Genomic DNA, 27,857 nt, shown 5'->3' on the forward strand with positions numbered 1-27,857 from the left:
AGGAATTATGATAAACCCATTAAAAATAGGTTCCCTAAAATATGAAAGTAACAATATTCAAAACATGTGCCCAGGATTGTTTCTATGGCAGTATATTTATATAATAAAGTTGTAGCCAAGAAGAGACCCAAGGAAGAGACAGGGAGTCGGGAAAACTAAATATGAAAAGGACAGCTGGGGGGAACCCTCACAGTTTGGGTCTAACTATTTAAGATCGTTTATATGATACTCTATAGAAGTGCCTTTTAAAATAATAGGCATATCTGCACCTTCATAATAATCTGAATATTTCAGCAGCAATCCATCACTTCTACTCCTATATTGCACATCTGATAATTTCTTCATACCTGGATTTTTCATTTAATTTGCTTATAGAAATCAATCTGTGTGCTTTCCAAAGACTCATATTTACATATGAAAAATATTTTAAAATGCTGTTAGCAAACTGCTACCAGGTTCACATCCATGTGCTATCATTATAACCCAAAATAAGATGTTTTTCTTATTTTCCAAATCATGCTGAATTATGTTTGGAAAGCCCAATGCTTCAGTATGTACATATGTAGTGTTTGTGTGTGCATGTGTATGTATGAAATGGATTTGCATATGAAGTCATTTCTTTATGCCTTAAGTGGAAAAGGCAAAATCAATTCACGGAAGAAAAAAGAGAAAAGTGAAAGTGTTCCAATAGTGCCTTCTTCACCTTTGCAAGACCCCCAAAATCTAGGTTTCCTATTTGAATTGGCCCCCCAACAAGGTAATTGTAGAAAAAAATAATAATACCACCTTCTATTCTCAATATAGGGCTTTATGTTTTTTAGAGATATTTCCCATATAGCATCTTATTAGTGTGGTACATATTGTGCCTAGAAAAATTCTATTCATATTAACACAATTGATAGTACAGTTTTCCATCTAGTGAAACTCTTTCCATTGTGTTGGGGGAGTTGTACCTTAAGAAATACTCAGGGTAATTAAGACTTGGCAGAAGAAAAATTGGAAAATTTGAAACTAGTATAGAAACATCTCTTGCCTGTTTAAATTCCAATGCCATATGGGAATCTGAATTATAAAAAGTAGACTGTAATTCTTGCAAAAATTTCTGCACTTTCTGTTTGCTTTGCCCTTTCCCACAGCAGTTAGAAATAGTGTGCTAAAGTGCGTCAATTTACTCGTTTACCACTTATTATGTCACTAATTGTTTATTACAGGAGTAGACTGTAGATTTCAGTTAACAAATTTTAAGTAAAAACAAATAAAATATCCTAGTAGCTTGGAAAACGTTTTTAAAGCTTGCAACAACATAAAAATATTTTTGCACCATTATTTTACTCAGCGTTTCTTTGAAATGTGAACTGTAATAATACAATTAAGAGGTTCTAAATGTATGGAAATAATCTTTATCTGTTGAAAATTTGAGAGTTCTGGGTAACTGGGGCATGAACCTTAGAGTTTTTATTTTCTTTTAAGTATTAGATACAGTGAGAGAACTTTTGAGCAATTAAGAGCCAATGATTACATAATCTAATATGACATCTCCATTATTTTGGGTTCCCAAAGCACCAGCCCCAAATCTCTGAGTCACAACCATATGAATAAGTGCTAAATAAATTGATGAAAACTCATTGGAATGGAATACAATTGGGAAAATACTCTTGGTAAAGGGGAGATGAAGGCAGTTGTTTGGGGGATGATATCATTGATGTTCATTTCAACAACACTGCCTAAGAGGTCAGTTGAAACAATCAAGGTTAATGCTTGTCAGCCAAGGAGTTTGGCAATAAACAAAACAAGCAGAAAGTATGTAAAGCTGACACCATGCTGTGGATTAGAATATGAAAAAAACAAAAGAGGACTTTACCTAATCTTTTCATCTTTCCTGAACTGACAGTGAGATTCCAAAATTTCTACAAGGTTAGTGACTGACTCCTCAACTTTTTAACATCAACATATCTATGTAGATGGTGTCTTTCAAATGTTAATTAATTGCTTACATCTGTACAACCCAAAGAGTGTTTTGTATCCTCTATGTTTAATTTTTGAAATTGTATTTTTAAGAATCAGTGCTTGAAAAATATCCATAATAAAAATTATAGAAAATCTTGGGTGAAAGTGAGGGCAAAAATAAGTAATATAACTAGGTACCTGTTCTAATGTTTTAATGTATCACTACATATTTGATAGTGTTTTAATCAATCAAAACTTTTGAAAAAAGATAAATAATATAGTTTTAATTGCCAAATACAGTGAAGAAATATCATTATTTTCAACTCCACTACTTTTAATAACGTTTTAATCTGGGCTATGGTTAACATTGCTTTTGCTTTCTGCTTTGCAAGAAAGCTTGCCGGGTAATTCATATTATAAGAAATACGAAGAAAGATATTTCTAAAATGAGCAGTTTTAAAGCCTTCAGCATGTAAATTTCTGGGATACAAATGCCAGCCTCTAATTGCAAATAACTTAAATCTATCTGAAAACATTTATTTATTTGAAAATACCTTGGTGATGAACTCCAAATATAAATATCATGAAGAAAATGTACTGTATTTCCATAAATATATTTTAGTATTTTAGAACTTCTGAATATGACTTTCTCACACAATAATTCTAAATTAGTTCGATTTTATTATATCTTAAAACTTAAATAAAAGTGTTTTGTTTAGAAATATATTTTCTTACATCCTTATCACAACATTTGCTTTTGCATTTTTATTTCTATCTGTTATTAATTTATTAATTCAACAAACATTTACTGAAACAAACATTTACAAAAGCAATGTAATGAACACATATATTCTCATCATGTTCCTTATAATTTTAAGATAAATTGTTTGGTTTCCATTCTGATCCATTTTAATTTAGTCATTATCTGAATATTATATATCTACTCACATTTTTGTTTCTTTTTAACTTCAACTTTTGTATTATATATTAATTATGAACACATTTAACAATTTTGAACCCAAATATTTTCATTATATTGAGAATTCAACTAAAAGAAAACACTTGATAATAAAAAAATGAAAAAAAAGCTACGATACAAAAAGTCATTAACTATTTAAATAATTGGCCAAATAAAATCTAGTCTTAAGTTCCTTTGTATTGAGTTCAGAATGTTTGTACAGGTTTTGGGAGAAGATCCAAATATATTCCAACTGTGCTTTTAATTTATGAATTCAAATAAGTCGTCCATATTTCCTTAGACGTTTTTAGAAAGCATATCTTTTCTATAAAAGAATAGTTCATTCTTTTGCTCGTTCATATGCATAGTACAAATTGCCTTATTTCCTGATGTACTATAATTGAAGAGAAGGAAGATAGGTGGTAAAGAACTAGGGTAACTTTTTGTAACACTGGTAAACTATTCTTAAAACAATTCAAAATTAAAAGTGCCTACATTTGATAATACATCATGATGAAGCAACAAGCAACCCAGAGCCTCCTCCAAAAGAGAGACAAAGAGAAATAGAGTAGTTTTCACAGACACCTTCCAGCTTCCTCCAGTCCAAACTCCGAAACACTGGAAACCAGCCAAGGTAATGCCATTTGTGTGTGTGTGTGTGTGTGTGTGTGTTGTTTTAAAAGAAAAGCCATAGGGACATACCAGGAAATTACAGGCTGCTTAGTTTTGATTCAGTTGTGGTTAAAATCTTCAGAAACTATTTTAAGAAATCAAACAGAGAAAGAGCAGGAACTCAGTTTAGAAGGACTCATGTGGTTTCAGGAAAGGAATGACTTGCCTCACTAACTGGATGGAATTCTTTGAGGGTGGATTATCAAAATGAGGATCCCACTAAAATGGATGTTGAATCTAAGGAGCTTCAAAAGCCAACAATTCAGGAGAATAACAAATGACCCCCCCAGCTGGCTTATCCATAAAATAGAGTAGTCCTTTCCTAATTGGCTTGCTTTTAATTAATGAAAACTTTTTACAGACTTCAAGAAGAATGCAAAGAAACACATCTTTAACATACAGTAGTACTTTAAAATATGGAAGAGCTATGATTACAGCAGCTAATAATTATAGTTAGCTATCATTATTGACTATTTGGCACAGAACTAAGCCCTTTGCACACATTATATCATTTAATCTTTTAAATGAGTTTATGAAGTACAGAGTATTATTCCGAGTTTGCAGATGGGGAAACTGAGGGTATGAAAAGTTAAGGAATTTTCCCAAGGCCAAACAGCTACTCTCAGTGGAAGAGCTGGGATTCAAATCCAGAACTGTCAGACTCCAAAGACCATGCTCTTAACCCCCATACATATCCTTCTTAGTGTGTCTCAGTAATTATGAAATGGCACTCTTGGCTCACAATCACTAGAGTGCCTGCCCAGAGACATTTCCCTGTAGGACCAATGGCTGTGCTCAGTGATCTACTCACAACCATCTGGTTCCATTAATTACATTGCATTTAACATCCTCCGGTTAAATAGGGGGACAGCGGTCAAGGGAAGGAACAAAACTCACCAAGGAGGAATGCCCTGAGCTAACCAGCCACTGATTCCAAAGGAAATCCTGACTTTATTTGCAGTCCTGCGCCCCACCCAGAAATGGCTCAGTCTCTGGGGGAATCTCTTAGAACTGGACATCCAGAGATTATTCCTAATGTCCTTCTGCATGGTAAGGTAGGATAGCATTGGCTGATCTAGTACTAAAGTCTTTCATAGACTACATAGAAAATACAGAGAAAGAAAAGCAAAACATTCGCAATGGGTAACCCTATTGTAATTAATGTTAAGGTTTTGGCATTTTTCTTTCTATTTTTTTCTGGGATTTGCTTCTTTACACAGCTGTAATCATTGTAAAAATGCACCCCTTTTTCAGTTAAGATAAATTATAATTTCTACTCATTATCACAATGTCCACTCTATCATTATTACTGGTTTTGTGATATTTTATTGACTATCATAATTTTCTTAACCATTTCTCTATCATTGAGCATTTAAGTTATTTCAATTCCTTTTCATAATAAACCATGTACTTTGCAGTATAGAATTCTCCATATTTTGGATAATTTTCTTAGCATGGATTTATTGAATTGGATTAATGTTTAAAAATGTTCCCATAACCTTGTATATTCAAAGTGAGCCCTATGGCCATTTAGACCTAGTTCTCCATTTAAAAAAGAAAAAATGGCTCCTGGTCAAATGAGCATGGAAATCACTGTGTATTAGATACAACTCTTGAAGATATTTAAGAACATAATAGCTAATTAAAGATGAAGGAGTTTTGTGAAAACCACTCTATTTAATATTGTTTAACCTACTCTCTCTCAAATTTATGTGATCTTATACCTTTGTTTAGCCTATCTCTTGTCCCCTAGAATAGATTGTTTATGAGATAGGGTGATATCTTGAAAGAGAACTAGAGGAACACTCAGAAAACCCAGTTTCTCATAAACTACATAATAGAGTGAATTAGTTACAAACTCTGTGAGTATGTTTTCTTATCTATATCCTCAACAATACTATTCTGAGGATCTTATTATAAATTTTATATGAAACATAGTTATACATGAATATGTATATGCATTATTATTATTATTATTATTATTTTGAGACAGAGTTTCACTCTGTTGCCCAGGCTGGAGTACAGTGGCACGATCTCGGATCACTGCAACCTCTGCCTCCCAGGTTCAAGTGATTCTCCTGCCTCAGACTCCCGAGTGGCTGGAATTACAGGCACGTGCGCCACCACACCCAGCTAACTTTTTTTTTTTTTTTTTTTTTTTTTTTAGTAAAGATGGGATATCACCATGTTGGCCAAGCTGGTCTCAAACTCCTGACCTCAAGTGATCCACCCACCTCGGCCTCCCAAAGTTCTGGAATTGCAGGTGTGAGCTACCACGCCCAGCCTGCATTAGGCAGGAGAATTGCTTGAATCCGGGAGGCAGAGGTTGCAGTGAGCTGACATCGTGCCACTGCACTCCAGCCTGGCAACAGAACAAGACTCCGTCTCAAAAAAAAAAAAAAAAAAAAAAAGAATAAGATGAAGGATGAAGTATAGCTATTTATCATCAGTTTCACTGACATTTACCATTTACCTTCCTTTCATTGTAAGGAATTAGGAGAATGAATACTTATTAATTATATTTGAATTTTGACATCAAGAAGTCATTTAGAAATAAAATATGATCTAAAATATTTTGAAGCATCCAGTAACTAGGTTGCCCTATTATAGAGAAGGAGAATTTTTTATTTTTCCCTTTAAAAAGTGAGACTAACTTAAGATTAAGTGTTCTAGGTAGGTGTCACTTTATATTCAACTGAATATGTGAAATGCCAACACTTTTTTTGGTTATTGCTGAGACAAGAATCTCGCATCTGCTATGTAACTTAACCAGTTAAGAAATCTCTGTGCCTATCCAAAGCCTTCTCACAGTAGGAGGCATCTAGATGCTTTCTGCACATACTGCATTAAAAAAAAAAAAGTAATCTGTGGCAAACTTGACTCTTCCTTCATATGCTGGGGAACATGTGTTCCCCAAACATGGTGGAGAGAGGGACTTTTTGGATGTGCACCTCCTAAAATTTGTCTTGAATTGACAAGAGTTCCCTCTGAATTTTTAAAGTTGTGAGCGAATGACCATAGTACGGGAACATGCATGCCATGTTATCCAGAAGCAAGAAAGGCCAGAGAAAGAGTTTGTATGAACTAACTTGAGTTTATAACTTACGGGGTCAGCTTTGCTGAATGCACCTGATCTGGTTAACTCCATTCCCACTCCCAGATTTCAAGACATAAACCCATAGGTGAGAAGGGTTTACTCAGAATGTGAGAAAAAGGAAATGAAAGATAGGAAATGATTTTCCTATGATTGGGGCTTGGTACAAAAGGATGTTTCACTTTGAAACCAAGGTAGAATTCTAGGGGCCAGCCAGTCAATCACTCTCCAGAATTAAAGGGACAAAGAGACTGTCCTGGTTCAACTTCAGTATGAAGGATGGGAGGAGTGAGGGATAGACTGAACCCAGGAGAGGAATAAGTAGACCACCATTATGGTCAGCCATGGCAGGAGAGGCATGGGTAGGGTAAAGAACATGTTCAAAGATCCACCAAAGACATCTCGACCTGGATACAGAACCCAGGAAGACCTAGGTACTTCCATTCGCTTTTATTGTCTACATATATTTTCTCTGCACCAGAGAATCTTTTCTTTACCCAGGAAATTCTTTACATAGTAATACATATTCTACCAATTGAAGATATATCACTGTTAAATGGAAAAATGCAGGACACCAAGTTATATAGAGCGAACAATAACAGTTATGTAAAAATGGTGCAGAAAGTTAATTTGAAAGAATGCATTACACATCTTCTTCACTCATCTTCCCCAAGTGGTAGAATTATGGTGGCTTTTGTAAGCTCTTTATATTTTTTTCCAAATTTTTAGTAATAATTTTTATAAGAAAAATTTATTTACAGAAGTAAATCAGGATTTATAAGGGTCCTCTTTAAAAATACCTTTAGCTGGGCATAGTGGCATGCAGCTGTTGTCCCAGCTACTCGGGAGGCTGAGGTAGGAGGATTTCTTGAGCCCAGGAGTTTGAGTCCAGTCTGGGCCACAGAGTGAGACTCATCTATAAAAACTTTAAACATTTTTAATACTTTCGCAAAGGTGGGGGAGGTAACTATTGATAATTTTAATGTTAATGGAAATTAGTTTAAAATATACTGTTCTCCAGTCTCCCAAGTTTGACCTTGCTAGAGGAATGCAAAGGCAAAAGGAATGGGAGAGAAAGGAGAAGTGAGCAGAGAGAGAAAGGGAAGTGAGCAGGACAAATGGCTGAGGTGGGTGGAGTGCTCTGGAGAAAGAAAAGGGCATGGAGCAAGTGTGATTCAGCCCCTGGGAAGACAGAGTAGAGGGGGGCAGACAGGTATGGAGAAATCAGGAGAGCGTCAAAGACTGAGACAAGAGTATCATGGAAATAAAATGAGTTTAGGGTTTGAAGTCAGACCAGCACTCTCTACCACAGTTGTGTGTCTTAGGACAAACTGTATTAATTTATACAATGAGAATAAAATTACCCATCTTACAGGTTGCCTTGTGAGATCAAATTAAAGATGATGATGTCTGGAAACTATACTCTGCTACTAGAATTTACCACTTCCTTTGAATGTTTGGTTGTAGTCCGCCCTCCTTTCTGCAGAATCACAGAATCCCAAGAACCAAATAGAAGAAAGGGCCAGAGAGTTCCTGAGCTTCTAGAACTCCAGTCTTTGCTAAAGTGGCTTCAAAGGGATGAGACTTATGTGGCTGCACAGGCTCTCACCCCCTACCTAGGAGAACCTGGAGAGCAAGAGGGCCTCTTACTGTCTAACCCATGATAGGGAGGGGTATCTGTGAAATGATGAAATGAATGAATGAATGCATAAATGAATTAATGTTTATTCTTCCAGGTAAACTTTAAAATAATTTAACCTAAAATGGTTTCATCTTTTTAGATCAAAAGATCACCCTGAGATTTTATTTAAAATTGCAGTTGTAAAAGTTTCTGGTATGTTTTGATGGCCATGTTGGAACTTCTCTGTAGAAAGGCCAGCTGTCTACCAACATGCTGCACAGGGTGTTGCAAATTAGTAAATTTGCTATGATTCAAAGCTTGGCTGTTAGAAAGCCCTGCATGAGTCTTACCAGTGCTTCCAGGCCAACTGCACTCAGGGGCACTGACTTGTGCCTTACAAACCCATTAAAAGAGAGCATGGGTGACTGGCCTGGCTTTGCCACATATTAGCTTTGAGCTTGAACAACTACTTGCCCTCACTAAGACTCAGTTTTCACCTCCGTAAAATGAAGATGATGCTCTACCTATTGTAGTTATGTGAAGACTTGACAAGATAGAATAGTTCGACTATAGTAAGAATGTAATAAATAGAAATGTAATATTGATAATAAGGATGATAATAATAGTGACAATAACAGCCATGATTAGAATAGCCACTTGCTAATTTACTACAGTAAATATTACTGTCAGTTTTATGGGACAGACCCATCAGCGTTAACTGAAAGTTTTCTCCCTGTAGACAAATTGTACATAGGAAGGCAAACTGTCAGAAAGTTATGTAGTACCTCAAGTCTTAACTAGGGGAGTTAGTTTAAAGGTTTACAGTCCTGATGGCCTGATGCATCCCCCTGACCACATGGCTGTAACTCCCAGGTTACCCAGACCCTCCTATCTGTCTATCAGGAAATCTTTGCCCTGGACAATTTGGAATTAACACTGGTATTCTCTGCCTCTCTGATTTCTCTGATTCTTCTTTTTTTTCTTTTTTTTTTTTTTTTGGTGTTTTTTATTACTGAGTAATGCTCTCCTTCTTTTTTTAATTTTATTATTATTATACTTTAAGTTTTAGGGTACATGTGCACAATGTGCAGGTTTGTTACATATGTATCCATGTGCCATGTTGGTGTGCTGCACCCATTAACTCGTCATTTAGCATTAGGTATATCTCCTAATGCTATCCCTCCCCCCTCCCCCCACCCCACAACAGTCCCCGGAGTGTGATGTTCCCCTTCCTGTGTCCATGTGTTCTCGTCGTTCAGTTCCCACCTATGAGTGAGAACATGCGGTGTTTAGTTTTTTGTCCTTGCCATAGTTTGCTGAGAATGATGATTTCCAGCTTCATCCATGTCCCTACAAAGGACATGAACTCATCATTTTTTATGGCTGCATAGTATTCCATGGTGTATATGTGTCACATTTTCTTAATCCAGTCTATCGTTGTTGGACATTTGGGTTGGTTCCAAGTCTTTGCTATTGTGAATAGTGCTGCAATAAACATACGTGTGCATGGGTCTTTATAGCAGCATGATTTATAGTCCTTTTGGTATATACCCAGTAATGGGATGGCTGGGTCAAATGGTATTTCTAGTTCTAGATCCCTGAGGAATCGCCACACTGACTTCCACAATGGTTGAACTACATTACAGTCCCACCAACAGTGTAAAAGTGTTCCTATTTCTCTGCATCCTCTCCAGCACCTGTTGTTTCCTGACTTTCTAATGATCGCCATTCTAACTGGTGTGAGATTGTATCTCATTGTGGTTTTGATTTGCATTTCTCTGATGGTCAGTGATGATGAGCATTTTTTCATGTGTTTTTTGGCTGCATAAATGTCTTCTTCTGAGAAGTGTCTGTTCATGTCCTTCGCCCACTTTTTGATGGGGTCATTTGTTTTTTTCTTGTAAATTAGTTGGAGTTCATTGTAGATTCTGGATATTAGCCCTCTGTCAGATGAGTAGGTTGCAAAAATTTTCTCCCATTTTGTAGGTTGCCTGTTCACTCTGATGGTAGTTTCTTTTGCTGTGCAGAACCTCTTTAGTTTAATTAGATCCCATTTGTCAATTTTGGCTTTTGTTGCCATTGCTTTTGGTGTTTTAGACATGAAGTCCTTGCCCATGCCTATGTCCTGAATGGTAATGCCTAGGTTTTCTTCTAGGGTTTTTATGGTTTTAGGTCTAACATGTAAGTCTTTAATCCATCTTGAATTAATTTTTGTATAAGGTGTAAGGAAGGGATCCAGTTTCAGCTTTCTACATATGGCTGGTCAGTTTTCCCAACACCATTTATTAAATAGGGAATCCTTTCTCCATTGCTTGTTTTTGTCAGGTTTGTCAAAGATCAGATAGTTGTAGATATGCGGCATTATTACTGAGGGCTCTGTTCTGTTCCATTGATCTATATGTCTGTTTTGGTACCAGTACCATGCTGTTTTGGTTACTGTAGCCTTGTAGTATAGTTTGAAGTCAGGTAGTGTGATGCCTCCAGCTTTGTTCTTTTGGCTTAGGATTGACTTGGTGATGCGGGCTCTTTTTTGGTTCCATATGAACTTTAAAGTAGTTTTTTCCAATTCTGTGAAGAAAGTTATTGGTAGCTTGATGGGGTTGGCATTGAATCTATAAATTACCTTGGGCAGTATGGCCATTTTCACAATGTTGATTCTTCCAACCCATGAGCATGGAATGTTCTTCCATTTGTTTGTATCCTCTTTTATTTCATTGAGCAGTGGTTTGTAGTTCTCCTTGAAGAGGTCCTTCATGTCCCTTGTAAGTTGGATTCCTAGGTATTTTATTCTCTTTGAAGCAATTGTGAATGGGAGTTCACTCACGATTTGGCTCTCTGTCTGTTATTGTTGTATAAGAATGCTTTTGATTTTGTACATTGATTTTGTATCCTGAGACTTTGCTGAAGTTGCTTATCAGCTTAAAGAGATTTTGGGCTGAGACAATGGGGTTTTCTAGATATACGATCATGTCATCTGCAATCAGGGACTATTTGACTTCCTCTTTTCCTAATTGAATACCCTTTATTTCCTTCTCCTGCCTGATTGCCCTGGCCAGAACTTCCAACACTATGTTGAATAAGAGTGGTGAGAGACGGCACCCCTATCTTGTGTCAGTTTTCAAAGGGAATGTTTCCAGTTTTATTGGCTGTGGGTTTTTCATAGATAGCTCTTATTATTTTGAGATACGTCTCATCAATACCTAATTTATTGAGAGCTTTTAGCATGAAGTGTTGTTGAATTTTGTCAAAGGCCTTTTCTGCATCTATTGAGACAGTCATGTGGTTTTTGTCCTTGGTTCTGTTTATATGCTGGATTACATTTATTGATTTGCGTATGTTGAACCAGCCTTGCATCCCAGGGATGAAGCCCACTTGATCATGGTGGATAAGCTTTTTGATGTGCTGCTGGATTCAGTTTGCCAGTATTTTATTGAGGATTTTTGCATCAATATTCATCAAGGATATTGGTCTAAAATTCTGTTTTTTGGTTGTGTCTCTGCCCGGCTTTGGTATGAGGATGATGCTGGCCTCACAAAACGAGTTAGGGAGGATTCCCTCTTTTTCTATTGATTGGAATAGTTTCAGAAGGAATGGTACCAGTTCCTCCTTGTACCTCTGGTAGAATTCAGCTGTGAATCCATCTGGTCCTGGACTCTTTTTGGTTGGTAAGCTATTGATTATTTCCACAATTTCAGAGCCTGTTATTGGTCTATTCAGAGATTCAACTTCTTCTTGGTTTAGTCTTGGGAGGGTGTATGTGTCAAGGAATTTATCCATTTCTTCTAGATTTTCTAGTTTATTTGCATAGAGATATTTGTAATATTCTCTGATGGTAGTTTGTATTTCTGCGGGATTGGTGGTGATATCTCCTTTATCATTTTTTATTGCACCTATTTGATTCTTCTCTCTTTTCTTCTTTATTAGTCTTGCTAGCGGTCTATCAATTTTGTTCATCTTTTCAAAAAGTCAGCTCCTGGATTCATTAATTTTTTGAAGGGTTTTTTGTGTCTCTATTTCCTTCAGTTCTGCTCTGATTTTAGTTATTTCTTGCCTTTTGCTGGCTTTTGAATGTGTTTGCTCTTGCTTTTCTAGTTCTTTTAATTGTGATGTTAGGGTGTTGATTTTGGATCTGCCCTGCTGTCTCTTGTGGGCATTTAGTTCTATAAATTTCCCTCTACACACTGCTTTGAACGTGTCCCAGAGATTCTGGTATGTTGTGTTTTTGTTCGTTATGTACGCAGTAGTCATTCAGGAGCAGGTGTTCAGTTTCCATGTAGTTGAGTGGTTTTGAGTGAGTTTCTTAATCCTGAGTTCTAGTTTGATTGCATTGTGGTCTGAGAGACAGTTTGTTATAATTTCTGTTCTTTTACATTTGCTGAGGAGAGCTTTACTTCCAACTATGTGGTCAATTTTGGAATAGGTGTGGTGTGGTGCTGAAAAAAATGTATATTCTGTTGATTTGGGGTGGAGAGTTCTGTAGATGTCTATTAGATCCACTTGGTGCAGAGCTGAGTTCAATTCCTGGGTATCCTTGTTAACTTTCTGTCTCGTTGATCTTTCTAATGTGGACAGTGGGTTGTTAAAATCTCCCATTATTATTGTGTGGGAGTCTAAGTCTCTTTGTAGGTCACTCAGGACTTGCTTTATGAATCTGGATGCTCCTGTGTTGGGTGCATATATATTTAGGATAGTTAGCTCTTCTTGTTGAATTGATCCCTTTACCATTATGTAATGGCCTTCTTTGTCTCTTTTGATCTTTGTTGGTTTAAAGTCTGTCTTATCAGAGACTAGGATTGCAACCCCTGCCTTTTTTTGTTTTCCATTTGCTTGGTAGATCTTCCTCCATCCTTTTATTTTGAGCCTATGTGTGTCTCTGCACGTGAGATGGGTTTCCTGAATACAGCACACTGATGGGTCTTGACTCTTTATCCAATTTGCCAGTCTGTGTCTTTTAATTGGAGCATTTAGTCCATTTAGATTTAAAGTTAATATCGTTATGTGTGAATTTGATCCTGTCATTATGATGCTAGTTGGTTATTTTGCTTGTTAGTTGACGCAGTTTCTTCCTAGCCTCGACGATCTTTACAATTTGGCATGATTTTGCAGTGGCTGGTACCAGTTGTTCCTTTCCATGTTTAGTGCTTCCTTCAGGAGCTCTTTTAGGGCAGGCCTGGTGGTGACAAAATCTCTCAGCATTTGCTTGTCTGTAAAGGATTTTATTTCTCCTTCACTTATGAAGTTTCATTTGGCTGGATATGAAATTCTGGGTTGAAAATTCTTTTCTTTAAGAATGTTGAATATTGGCCCCCACTCTCTTCTGGCTTATAGAGTTTCTGTGGAGAGATCCGCTGTTAGTCTTATGGGCTTACCTTTGTGGGTAACCCAACCTTTCTCTCTGGCTGTAACTCATAACATTTTTTCCTTCATTTCAACTTTGGTGAATCTGACAATTATGTGTCTTGGAGTTGCTCTTCTCGAGGAGTATCTTTGTGGTGTTCTCTGTATTTCCTGAATCTGAATGTTGGCCTGCCTTGCTAGATTGGGGAAGTTCTCCTGGATAATATCTTGCAGAGTGTTTTCCAACTTGGTTCCATTCTCCCCGTCACTTTCAGGTACACCAATCAGACGTAGATTTGGTCTTTTCACATAGTCCCATATTTATTGGAGGCTTTGTTTGTTTCTTTTTATTCTTTTTTCTCTAAACTTCCCTTCTCGCTTCATTTCATTCATTTCATCTTCCATCACTGATACCCTTTCTTCCAGTCGATCGCATCAGCTCCTGAGGCTTCTGCATTCTTCACATAGTTCTCGAGCCTTGGCTTTCAGCTCCATCAGCTCCTTTAAGCACTTCTCTGTATTGGTTATTCTAGTTATACATTTGTCTAATTTTTTTGAAGTTTTTAACTTCTTTGCCATTGGTTTGAATTTCCTCCTGTAGCTCGGAGTGGTTTGATCATCTGCAGCCTTCTTCTCTCAACTTGTCAAAGTCATTCTCCGTCCAGCTTTGTTCCATTGCTGGTGAGGAGCTGCATTCCTTTGGAGGAGGAGAGGTGCTCTGCTTTTTAGAGTTCCCAGTTTTTCTGCTCTGTTTTTTCCCCATCTTTGTGGTTTTATCTACTTTTGGTCTTTGATGATGGTGATGTACAGATGGGTTTTTGGTGTGGATGTCCTTTCTGCTTGTTAGTTTTCCTTCTAACAGACAGGACCTCAGCTGCAGGTCTGTTGGAGTTTGCTAGAGGTCCACTCCAGACCCTCTTTGCCTGGGTGTGAGCAGCGGTGGCTGCAGAACAGCGGATTTTCGTGAACCATGAATGCTGCTGCCTGATCGTTCCCCTGGAAGTTTTGTCTCAGAGGAGTACCTGGCCGCATGAGGTGTCAGTCTGCCCCTACTGGGGGGGTGCCTCCCAGTTAGGCTGTTCTGGGGTCAGGGACCCACTTGAGAAGGCAGTCTGCCCTTTCTCAGATCTCCAGCTGCGTGCTGGGAGAACCACTACTCTCTTCAAAGCTGTCAGACAGGGACATTTAAGTCTGCAGAGGTTACTGCTGTCTTTTTGTTTGTCTGTGCCCTGCCCCCAGAGGTGGAGCCTACAGAGGCAGGCAGGCCTCCTTGAGCTGTGGTGGGCTCCACCCAGTTCAAGCTTCCCAGCTGCTTTTTTTACCTAAGCATGCCTGGGCAATGGCAGGCACCCCTCCCCCAGCCTCGCTGCCACCTTGCAGTTTGATCTCAGACTGCTGTGCTAGCCATCAGTGAGACTCCGTGGGCATAGGACCCTCCGAGCCAGGTGCGGGATATAATCTCCTGGTGTGCCGTTTTTTAAGCCCGTCGGAAAAGCGCAGTATTAGGGTGGGAGTGACCCGATTTTCCAGGTGCCGTCTGTCACCTCTTTCTTTGACTAGGAAAAGGAACTCCCTGACCCCTTGCACTTCCCAAGTGAGGCAATGCCTCGCCCTGCTTTGGCTCGTGCACGGTGCACTGCACCCACTGTCCTGCGCCCACTGACTGGCACTCCCTAGTGAGACGAACCCAGTACCTCAGATGGAAATGCAGAAATCACCCGTCTTCTGCATTGCTCACACTGGGAGCTGTAGACCGGAGTTGTTCCTATTCGGCCATCCTCTTCTTACTGGACTCTTATTTCTTTAATGATCATTTCCTCCACTCCACCTCAGCCATTGCCTCCCTTGAACCTTGTCATCGCTGAAGCCCTCATCACCTCCAAAGTCTTGAGATCTCGTGTTCTCTAACCTTGGAAATTTCCTATCCTTATCTCTTACTCTTAATCTAATATCCTCCTACATAATTTCTTCAACCACATTATAAATCCCAGTCCATAGATCCCAACACTTTCTATTCATTGTCCTCTTCTGCTATTTGTTTGGCTTAGGTTCCATGATCCAATCAGTATTATCGTTTCTCTGCTCACTCTTGATTCCCCTTGCTTTTCTCTCCTTCCATCACAATCATTTTACAAAACCCCTCCCAGGATGAACTCAGTGATCCATCATTTTCATTTCTATTCCTGAGCAGCTAAACATAAATGGAGGAATTCACACAATTAAACAGACTGATTTCATTTAAAATTAACAATCTCAACATTTTCAATAAGTTCTCACCACTGGCAGAGTCCTACCATATTACCTCAGTAAGCTTGCTCCCCCACTCTCTGACATAAGATAACTCTTACGTCATCTTCCCTATTCAAACCTCCTGCCTCTTTCCTGCCTTTTCTCTGTTGATGACTTTGCCTCATGCTTCACTTGAAAAAATGGAAACATTTTCTCAACACCATCAAGATGTCTGTTTCTGGCACCCAGCCTCTTCCTGTTGTTCTTAGTTATGAAACTAAGAAATTCCCTCTCCTTCTATCAAGGTCCAGTCATTGGCACATTCTTTTGTTCTTATCCCATGTTGACTTCTGGAGAACTTTAGTTTCCTCAGCCCCATATCTTCACTGTCTCCTTCTCTACTGGATCATTCCATCAGCCTGCAAGCATAACATCTCTTGACTTTACATATATGCATACCTTGACCTCATACCCCCTTGCATCCACTCACCCACTGAACAACTCAGAGCTCTGGTTCTGCTTTACAACCAAACTTCCAGAAACAGTTGTCCATAAAGTGGTTTCTCTATTGACACTGCCCTCCTATTTTCCACCTCCACACTCCACCATAATTGCTCTTCTTACTGTTACCTACAACTGCCAATTCTTGGCTTTTTGCCCTTTTTGATTTCTTAGTTCTCTAGCTTCACACTATATATTTTTCCCTACCTTTTTAGCCACTTCGCTATCTCTTTCTGCTGGCATCTCTCCCTGTACCCATTGGTAAGCATTGGAGTCTCTAGCATGATCTCGGACTCAATTCTCATATTTCTCAAGAACCTTCACCCATGGTGATTCATCTCTTCCCATGCAATTAACTACTATTTGTATGTTATGCACACCTGCATCTGTAACTCTAGCCAAATTTCTCTTCTAGGGAGAGAATGTGTGTATTGAACTACGTTTTTGACCTCTCAAGAGGCATCTCAAAGTTGACATAACACTGTTAATATTCTGTCCACCTTAAGTAAAAACCATTTTTCACCCAGTCTTCTCTATCTCTGTAAGTGACACCATCAACCACCCAGTTGCTCAAACTAAAATCCACAGCATTATCTTAATATACCACCTTATTCAGTCTCATATCTAATCTTTCAACCCATGAGGTTTCAATATCCAAGATACATCTCAAATCTATCTATTTTTCTTCACTCTGCCAACACTTTAATCTGAGTCACTATTGGGTTTTATCTGGACTATTGTGAGAGTTTCCTTACTAGTCTTCTGATTTCCAATCTGGCAAAATCATAGAGCTCCTCTACTTAAAACCCTTTAAAATCTTCCCATTGCATTTTAATGAAGACATAAACTTGTTATCTCTACCTCCAAAGCCCTGGATGGCCTGGCCCATGCCCTGCCTCACACACCTCATCATGGGCTACTCTGCACCTCCACTGCTAATTTCCCTGCTGGGCTCATCTCCTTTCAGTTATTGGAACATGCGCAGCCTCTTATGTCTTAGGACCTTCACAAACACACACACACACACACGCGCATGCACACACACACACACACAACATTTTCCCTGCTTCTCATGTGTATGACTCTTGCCTTTGAGGTCTTTGCTCAAATGTCACTTCCACAGAGAGTCCTTCATCACCTACTTATGAAAGTGTTCTCAATTGTGTTTCTATAACTACACTGGGTTTTATTCTTCATAGTAGTCATGAAAATTTATAGTTACATTTTTATCTGTTTGTATTTCTTTTTCTCTTTCTTTCCCCATAGGCTGTGAGCTCAAGGGGCAGAGCTGAGCCCCATTTTGGGCACCAATTTATACCTGGTGCAGAGAGAAATGCTAGGACCATTTCACTCCTCTGTACCTTACCTCTGCTCTCATTGCTGCCTCTACCCAGTGTTGTGAGTGATACCTGCAGCCTTTACTGATGTTTCCCTCTGCTGCTGAGGAAGGCTGGGACAGAAATTGAAGCTCATAAAAATATTCACTGAATGAATGAATGAATAGATGAATACCAGCGTCCCATACATTTTCAGAACTTCCGTTCTCATTGAAATTCTATTGTTAACATTACCACATTTGTGTCACTGGGAATCGACTAAGGGAGATGTGTGTAAAGTCTGGCAAGCTTGACTTTGGCAATGCCCTCTTTTCCTTCCAAACCCCTTTTTCCATCTGGCATGGAGCAGTTTCCCTGGACCTCCACTTCCACTCCAGGGATATATTTTCTTCTTTGCCCCTAGCTCTTCTAAGGAGTTAATTTTACCACTTACATATGCTCTAGCCAGTTGGATTTCTCTTAACTTTCTAGAAATGGGTGAGGCCATTTCATAGTCTGTACCTGCCTCCACCCCAAGCTGTGAGTGACACTTGAAGCCCCTGCTGATGATGTCCCCTTCTGCTGAGGAGCAGGTACAGAGGATGGCAGTTTCATCACCACTAGAGCCATAGGTGCTAGAAGCCATGGGCACCTCTGGGTGCCAAAGCTAAACTGGGCTCTCCGGAGCCCTTAACATCCAGAAGCCACATGGAGTAGGGTAGGGGAAGTGCTCCTCTCCCCTTCTGCGTTACATTCTGTTAGCTAGATGTCAAAGCAACATATCTTCTCAGTACTGCCACAACATTTCAGTGAGTACAACTAATTTGTATTAATAAACACATGAACTGAAAGTGTAATTACATTATGAAGTACTGCACAACATTTTTGGCAACTGTTTGGAAAGAAAGAAAAGCGGGGTGTCGGGGCGGAATTAATGTTTACATGGTACATGCCAATCTAAGCATGGCCCAGAGCATCATGGAAGGAATTCGTGTTGCCAACTGATGTTTTATTCTGACCCCATCTTTGAAGGAATCAAATAGCAACCATTGGTTATGTCTGCACATTCTTCAGTAGGATTATAATAAAAATACTTATTTAATGCTAAGTTCCCCAAAGAATCTTTAATCTTTATTTAAAAATTGATCAATACATTACTTGTACTATGAAATGCTTTATCAAGGAGATTTTAGCAAAACATCTCTTTTCCTTTTTATTTTTAATTCTTGTTTTGTTTTGTTTTTAATAACCAAACCCACCTCTCTCTTAGACTCAGACAGAGGCTCCCCAGGGCTAGACTAGAAGATAAACCTAAATTCCTGACACCATTATATACTCAGAATTATCTTCCCGCCCTGCCTTCAAACCACTGGGGTGGCTTCTTAGGCCACACTTGGCTCTCCTGTAGGACTGATTCTCTTCCAGAAGTGTCTGTGTAACCAGCTTTCTGGCACCCACTCCTCCAGTCCTCATGCATAAATATGCCCTGTCACAACTTAGTCTCAAGCTGGAATCTCCACTATGCTGACTTATATAATGAATACCTAAAAAATAAAGAGTATATAAGTGATTGAATAAGATGAAGAATTAATTCACCTGGCAGTAGAAAAGCCATTGCTTGCTCACTGTTTGATTTGGAGAAAAAAGTGTTCTGTCATTCCAGGTAATAGAAGACAAACTTAAGTTAGAAAAGGATAAAGGGAAAGCAAAATCTCCCAAGGAGAAAAAGGCTCCAAGTGCCAAGCCTGCCAAAGGAAAGGGAAAGGATCAGCCTGAGGCCAACGCACCAGTGAAAAAGACCACCCAGTTAAAGCGGAGAGGAGAAGATGACAATACCAATCGTTACATTGGTCAGTAAGGTGCTGCTGCTGGTGATGCCTTTCATGAGTGAAACACAGTGGTAATAAAATCAGACCAGTTAATTTGGTGACTCACATAGAGTGCATAGTTTCCTGACCCCAATTCCCCCACAATCATTTTGCCCTAGAGACACTAGAATTTTCCTGCCTCACAACCTGTGAGGCAATTGGAGCAGTCATCCCAATAACTAGCTTAGTCTTTCCCAGCCTTTTCTCTCATTAGAAACATAAATCACTTACTCCCATGGCACTCTGAGAGAAAAAGATTTCTATTTGCAATTCATGTGTGTCGGTAAGCAAATTTTTCTTGAGACAGGGTCTTCCTCTGTCACCCAGGCTAGAGTGCAGTGGCACAATCATGACTTATACTACAGCTTCAAAATCCCAGGCTCAAGCCATCCTTTCACCTCAGCCTCCCCAGTAGCTGGGACTATAGGCACATGACCATGCCCAACTTATTTACTTATTAATTTATTTCATAGAGACAGGATCTCTCTATGTTGCCAAGAGTGGCCTTGAACACCTGGCCTCAAGTGACTCTCCCTCCTCAGCCTCCCAAAGTGCTGAGATTACAGGCATGAGCCACTACACCTGGCTCTCTTAAACAAATATTTATTAAGCATGTGTCTTGCTAGGCGCATTTACACAGTGCACATAAAGGCTGAGATAACCAGTTGACTGTGCCACCAAGGAGCTTAACTATCTTGTTGGGCACATACAGGAAATTCAGACATAATTATAAAGCAAAATAAAAAGTGATTATGGTCACGAGTGAAACACAGTGGTAATAAAATCAGATCAGTTAATTTGGTGACTCACATAGAGCACATGGTTTCCTGACCCCAACTCCCCCACAATCATTTTGCCCTAGATAGACACTAGAATTTTTCTTTCATTTTAGTTTCTTAATATAAAAATGATTCATCCTAGGCAGCTGTAAGTAATTCATTCCTGCCTTCCCTTGAATGCAAATGAGCTACTTGTTGTTATCTGCATATTTAAATGAGATAGCAGAGGGCTTTCCCATCCTTTACCAGTTGACTCCCCTCATGCATCTCTGCTCTAAATCCAGTAGACTTGGAAGAAGTGTTATTATGAAGTCCATGGGCAATATCAACATTGATTAGTTTAGTGATAGAAGAAAAGTCATTACTTAAAAATGAAAAGTTGTGCCTCTGTTGCACTATTTATATATTGATCTTAATGGGCTTTTGTGAAATGTAGTGCTTTTTTGTACCATGTGCTATCAGTATTAAAGTATAACAATTATTCTTACCCTGCAGAATGTCACATTCTAAAATAAACTCATGTCTTAATATTAATAAAATAGTATAACCAGGGCCAAATAAAGGAGAAAAATGTTAGGAAAGTGCACACTATGTATTTTAAATTTTTAATGCAATAAATACATAGTTGCTACATAATCCATACTCGGGATTCACACCCATTGACATAAGTGCATACAATACTTTTTAAGGAGCATGTCCATATTCATTATTTCCCTCTCCTGTAAACACCTCTAGTTATAAAATACCACAAAGCTGTAGTTATTTGTAATTCAGGAGTAAAGCCAGATGTTGCTCAAAAGAGATTAGAACCCAAAAAAGTTACAGGCTAAACTCTTAACAAAAACCCAAGCACACATTTTCTATGACCACAAGCTCCATATAGGTTTGTCCTTCTATTACGCCTATGTCGCATTTGCAAAAGTGATTTAATATTTTGTAAAATAGTCACAGCCTTCTTACTGGAAGGACAATAATGAAAAACAGTCAACATGACTGCATTCCAGCCAACTGGATCATTTTTGGCAAGCCAGAGGGATTATAAATGCATGCATGATGTATATAGCCATTGAACTGGCCGAGTGCAACCTGCTCTCTTTTACAATGATGGCTGCTCTTCTTTATGGTATTTTGAACAGACGATGAGCCAGATGATGGTGCCCAACATTACATTATAGTTGTGGGCTTCAACAATCCTCAGCTATTAGCAATTATGGCTGAACTTGGCATTCCTATAACCAGCGTGATTAAAATATCTTCAGAGAATTATGAACCTCTGCAGACACACCTGGCAGCAGTTAACCAGCAGCAGGAAGTTCTTCTTCAGCCAGCAGGTATGCAGTCTGCTACACAACTTGCTGAGTTCTTCAATATTACCCACTGTCCTTAAAGTACAAATATAATTTTCTGTCCAAAACATAGTCTTACAATTCGTACATTATTAAATCTTTTCAAGACTTTGATTTGCTATTTACTCTGCTTGCACCAGCCAGGTGTTGTAAATTTTGCAAATTAAAATCATCCCCTGTATTTATATCCCTGTGTAGCCACAGAAAACAGACTGCAGGTTAGAAGACTTGGTTATCCAACTACCTTTTCTGGAGCATTTGATCTATAAGTTTTACCTAAAGGATGTGCTGGATGAATCACTGTTAATAATCTGTTCTTGCAGAAGTCATAGTCACCACGTAGCCCAAGGGAGGTCACAGCCTTAGATTCTTGCCCTGTTCTGCTATTGGCTTATTATGAGAAATCACTGGGGTGCTATCTTCCTAGCCTTAGACTAGCAAGTTGTGGGATGAAGTTCCAATCATGCTATCATTTAGCCATTTTGAGCCTTGAGGTCTTCATCTAAGAAGATTATCTTAGATGACTTCTGTGGAAGGGGAGCAAAAAGCCACTGTATACTTTAGGAAATAGAACTACAATTTGGTGTAAGATTGTGTTACTGGATGCCCAAGTTTTTTCTGCCATGTGCTGTTGCTTTTATTGTTATTTATTAATAATATCATTTGCACAGTGTTTTGTTTCTTACTCAGCCACATCCTAATTTTTATAACACTACATTTTTAAATTGCTGCTCTATAAAGTTAGAAATAGCTACCCTTGATAATACTAATAGATCTCATATATTGGGCACATGTCTTGGGACTAGGCTCAATGCTAAGGGCATTAAGTACATTGATTCATGTGGTTTTCACAACAAGCCTAGGAAGTATGTTTTATTGTTTCTATTTTACAAAAATGGACTCTCAGTCTAGAGGCAGCTATTAAGTTAAAAAGTTGAGGTTCAAACCTAGGCTATTCTTGATTATCTCAAAGGATAGTTATAATACTAAATGGTTTATTATTGAAGTGAGAAAATGCTGCATAAGCTCCAAACACAGTCTCTCTGTAAAAATATTTAATATATAAAAATAAAATAATAAAAAATAGACTTTATAATAGAATAATGAGATCTTAGTAGTAGAAACTACTATTTAATTATAGATGTAATAAGCATAAATATTTCAGGCAAATTTTTAAGCATAATTTTATGAAAATCTGTCATTATTTTACAGTAAAAGTACAAATACCCAGAGAAGCCTCTTGCTATTTAATGTGACCAAAAGGTAACTGAAACATACAACATTGATCCGCTCTGTTTTCAGCAATATAAGAAGGAGAACCAGATAAACTGTATTTGTAATCAGTTATGTAGCAGACACGAAGTTGATTTAAAAAGTGATTTGGCAGAAAAACTGGTCTTATGTAGATTGTCATCTAAGAGTGATGGAAATCTTGAACATATTTAGCTCCCAAAATGTGTGACCTAGTCATAATCTTTCTGGGCCTCAACTATAAAATGAAGGCATGAGATAAGTTCATATTTAAAATGAATCTCAGGAGTAAAGTTTTCTGATTTCATAATTGTATACTCCGACTTCAAAAATGTATCAAAATTACATTCCTTTATTTACATTTTCTGGTACTGTACAGATATCTTGCAATGTATATGACTCACCATGTCCACTTAAAGTGGGAAAACATTTAACACTCTCATTTTGTAATATAAACGTGTTGCTATTATTAGATCTAGAAGCAGAAAAATTGAAGAAAGAAAATGCCATAAAAGAGCTTAAAACTTTCTGGAAGTACTTGGAACCAGTCCTGAATAATGAGAAACCTGAAACAAATCTCTTTGATGTTGCTCGACTTGAATACATGGTCAAAGCAGCTGATTTTCCTTCTGACTGGTCAGATGGCGAGATAATGGTTAGTACACACATTACTGAGAGTGCATGGTTTTAACATGTGACACAATGGTTCTATTTGCCTATTTATTCATGACATAGATAGTTACTGAGTGCCGATTACAAGGCATTGAGCTAGGCTCTTTTATCTTCAGCATAATGATAATATTGAATGCTCAGTGATGGTTATAGTCTGATTCATTAGCTTTTAATATGTGAATTAACAACAAATAATAAGATGTAGTAGATGAGGATCAAAAGGATGGTGATTCTTTTATTTGGTGACACATGGCTTTGTTTTAAAACTCAACAATGTTCTAGACAATAATTAGAATCTTCGTATGTATTAATTTTAAAATAGTAAATTTTATAGTTTGTTGAATTACATGTCTGACTTTTTATGTTTCAGTTCATACATTGCTTTTCTAAGCCCTTGCTTTTATTCCCATTTTTTTTTTTTTTTTTTTTGAGACGGTCTTGCTCTGTCGCCCAGGCTGGAGTGCAGTGGTGTGATCTCACTGCAACCTCCACCTCCTGGGTTCAAGTGATTCTCCTGCCTCAGCCTCCCATGTAGCTGGGACTACAGGCACGTGCCACCATGCCCAGCTAATTTTTGTATTTTTAGTAGAGATGGGGTTTCACCATGTTGGCCAGGCTGGTCTGGAACTCCTGACCTCAGGTGATCCACCCGCCTTGGCCTCCCGAAGTGCTAGGATTACAGGCGTGAGCCACCATGGCTGGCCCCATAATCTTATTTTTAATATATTTGGCCAAGAAGGTCTATCCTAATTGGATGACTTGACTTTGGCCCTGTAGTTATCAGGCATTTCCCAAGAGTGGGGTTTACTGGCCCCTGCTATTGAGGAGTTTGCAGAGAGGCAAGACTAAAACCGTGAAACAGAGAAGCAGTGGTCAAGGACCCACATATCTGGTGCTCGGTTATGTGAAACACACTCTAAGTTTCCTACTAATTCAGACAAAGAAAAAAATGGAATGGTTGGAAAAGTAGTGAATGACAGATGCATGAGGGCTTTTTAACGAAACGGAAGGTCAAATGACTACTTATTGAAGATGTTGTGGAAAATATTCAGGCGTCCCTCTGCTACAGAAAATCTCTCAGGTCTCTTTCTAGTTGACCCCTTATCCCAACTAACAGGGGCCTGGGAGTGTTGAATACCCACAGGACGATATATTTCAGCGTTAAGGGAGCTGAAATGAAAGCAAAGTCCTAGGGAAGGACCCTATCAAGTGAGTGCTCTGAAAAAGGCTTGGCAAAGTGGAGTGTGGAGGGTGGATGGGTGTCTGCACACTGACTGTGGGTAGCTGACAAGAAAAAAAATAAAAGCCGACTGTCTAAAAGAAGAATGATATCAAAGCCTGGTACTGTTTCTACAGCCGAGGGTAGGCTATGGGGCATGAACACTTCTGAGTGTCCCTGGTTCTATTACCTTGAGATGGATATGCACTTAATGAAGTAAGTGAAAGTGCTGAGGAGGGTGGCCAGACTTGAACCCCGAAGGATGGACAGGACTTGAATAAGTAGTAATGGAGAGATCAGTTTGAGTTATAAGACTCTCAACACAAGGCATTAGATGTCACTATGTAGAAAGACCACACTTAAGTCTGATATCCTGGTGAATCTCAGCCTTGTTCTCTGCATGGAAAACGAAGCTGAATGTAGAAAAGCTGTGATAGAAGGCAGAGCTAGTTCTGGGAAAGACTGGAGACTCCAAACTCCCTTTGTCCTTGCCCCTCCTCATCCCTTCATCTAGATGTGCTCGGCTTTCCTGCTTTGTCTTCCACTCTCCTGCCTCCTAAATCTGACCTCAGAGAAGGAACCACTGTCCTCTGTCCTTTACTATTTCACGTTGCCTTGGGTCAGTGTGTTTCCCTATCCTGGAGATATTGGCATTCCAAGTAACATATGAACATTCCACCCTATTTTCTTGAAACTCTAGATTATACTAAAAAAAGTGACATATTTTGGGGGAAGAGGCTATTTCCCTGGGATCCTGAAATCCCACCTCAAATCCAGCTTCTTACTCTCTCTTCCACAGACCAGCTGCTCTCCCAAGCATGCAAAATCTCTGGTTAATAAAACCCACATCCACAAATTTAAATTTTGGAGAAACACTGCTCTTCTCATTTGGGCCAAGGCCTGGCTACACACCCTATCAAGAACTTGTGTACATTTTTTGTTCAACAAAGCACAGGAGATCCCAGCCTTATAATCCCTGAACCATAATTCATTCAGAGGAGGCTGCTTCTAAGTCAGCCTCAAGCCAAGTACCTTTTGCTCCATCTCTAGCTAGCGCTGTCTACTGTGTGTCTTCTTTACTTTCCAGGCACAGGCTGAATAAAGCTGAAATGCAGAGTCTAAAATCGTGTACAGTCCATTGCATCGTCAGAACATAGATGTGAACACTATGATATACACTGGCAACTTCAAAGGACTGAGCACCATTTCTAGCACTCTGCTTCTCACTGCAATGTCTACATTTTAATCACTTCCTTTTAAAGAAAGTGATAGTGGCTATATTTTACTTTTAAAAATACAGAATGGAATAGTTTAAATGGCAATTAAAGTTCAGAAAAATTATTTTATGTGGAAAAATATTACCAGTCTAGTTATGGTAGAACATTCCTGACTTCAGAAGTGGAACATTAATGTAAAGGGTCTCTAGTTGGGCCATGAAGGTAACTGTCAACAATGAAAACATGCAGGTCTCTATAGAGCCAATTAGGGCTGTGTTGCCCAGCTTCCCAGACTGATCTATTAGTCAATTTGCAGGTATTTACTGAATATCATCTTATACCAGGGCTATGGTCTGGGTCCAACTGCAGTAATCTTTTAAAGCCCATGCATGCCTCTCTAAGATATTGTTTGTGAGTGAAGCACTCAGCATTGAGGATGATGGGGAGGGAAAGTCTTGAAAATGGTTCGGTCATTAAATTGGATTCTAGAAGAAAAGGCCATTGAATTTAATAGGTAAGATCACAGTTCATTTTAAACAAGATCATTTAATAAGCATAAAAATGATAAATCTACCCCTAGTAGAAGCAGATCAAATGCATAGTGTCACACTTTAAGCTATATCTGTAAATTGATAATGGCTTCAAAGCCAAGATAGGACTCATCCAATGAACCCTCTTCCCCTTTGATTGGCGGAAAGCATTTGCAACCTTTCCAACCTTTGGCTGCAAACAAGCAGGCTGTATTTCTATTGAACCAAGGTAACAAAAGCTTTACATCAAATAAATGCCCTTCAACGCATGATAACTGTCCCTAGAAGACATCGGCAACATTTCAAGTTAAGACCCCTGGTTGCTGAAATAATTTGGTGTCCTTAGCATGTGATTTGCTGTTTCATTTTAAAATGAATTAACTAGGTTAAGCTAAGGGATCATTGGGCAAAAGCTTTACTATTTCCTAGAAATAAAAACAAAAACATATTTCTTTTTTTTTTTTTTTTTTTGAGACGGAGTCTTGCTCTGTTGCCCAGGCTGGAGTGCAGTGGCACGATCTCGGCTCACTGCAAGCTCCGCCTCCCGGGTTCACGCCATTCTCCTGCCTCAGCCTCTCCGAGTAGCTGGGACTACAGGCGCCCGCCACCACGCCCGGCTAATTTTTTGTATTTTTAGTAGAGACGGGGTTTCACCGTGGTCTCGATCTCCTGACCTCGTGATCCGCCCACCTTGGCCTCCCAAAGTGCTGGGATTACAAGCGTGAGCCACCGCGCCCGGCCTACAAAAACATATTTCTATGCCAGTATTTGGGCAAGCAATACCAGACTGAAGCTTGACTGAAGAAGCCTTGGCCTTAGTGGGAATGGGAAGCCAGCCAGCAACCAGGTGCACCATAGTGATTGGCAGAGCTGTGCACGTCACTGGACTTCGGCATACAAGGAACCATCTCATACCACCTTACTTCTTGAGCTCAGACATAGGATGAGCCTATTTCATTCTTCTTTGCTTCCAGGCAGACAGACCCAGCCATCACAATGCTTTCCTACTTCTGGAAACAAAAGCCCAAGTAATAGAGGTATCTGAGCTACAATTTGCTTGCCAGCTCATAAAACTTGTGGGTATTATAGAAGCAATAGTCTATCAGGATTTCTTAGTGTTTTGCTCTAGAGATAGAACAGGTGAAAGGAAAGAAGTGGAGCTTGGAGGAAAAGAAGAAATACTAATTGCCCACATACTTGTGTAGATGCAACATACTTGGGTAGATGATCCACAAAGCAGAGTCAGTGTTTCCATTGTGCTCCTTGCATAGCCAGGTAAGAAATCATCTATAGCTTGTCA

General features: G+C 38.9%; 1 protein-coding gene across 1 annotated transcript in view; it reads left to right on the forward strand.

The window, feature by feature from the left end:
- Positions 1 to 27,857, forward strand: part of SPAG17 (sperm associated antigen 17) — a 238,369-nt gene that overhangs the window by 70,029 nt on the left and 140,483 nt on the right. The window contains exons 5-7 of the mRNA XM_030824766.1: positions 19,339 to 19,525; positions 21,459 to 21,653; positions 23,393 to 23,574. Of these exons, the coding sequence (XP_030680626.1) occupies positions 19,339 to 19,525; positions 21,459 to 21,653; positions 23,393 to 23,574 (564 nt within the window). The remainder of the gene's footprint in view (positions 1 to 19,338; positions 19,526 to 21,458; positions 21,654 to 23,392; positions 23,575 to 27,857) is intronic.

The sequence above is a fragment of the Nomascus leucogenys genome, chromosome 12 (assembly GCF_006542625.1).
Source record: "Nomascus leucogenys isolate Asia chromosome 12, Asia_NLE_v1, whole genome shotgun sequence".
NCBI classification, from domain to species: Eukaryota; Metazoa; Chordata; class Mammalia; order Primates; family Hylobatidae; genus Nomascus; species Nomascus leucogenys.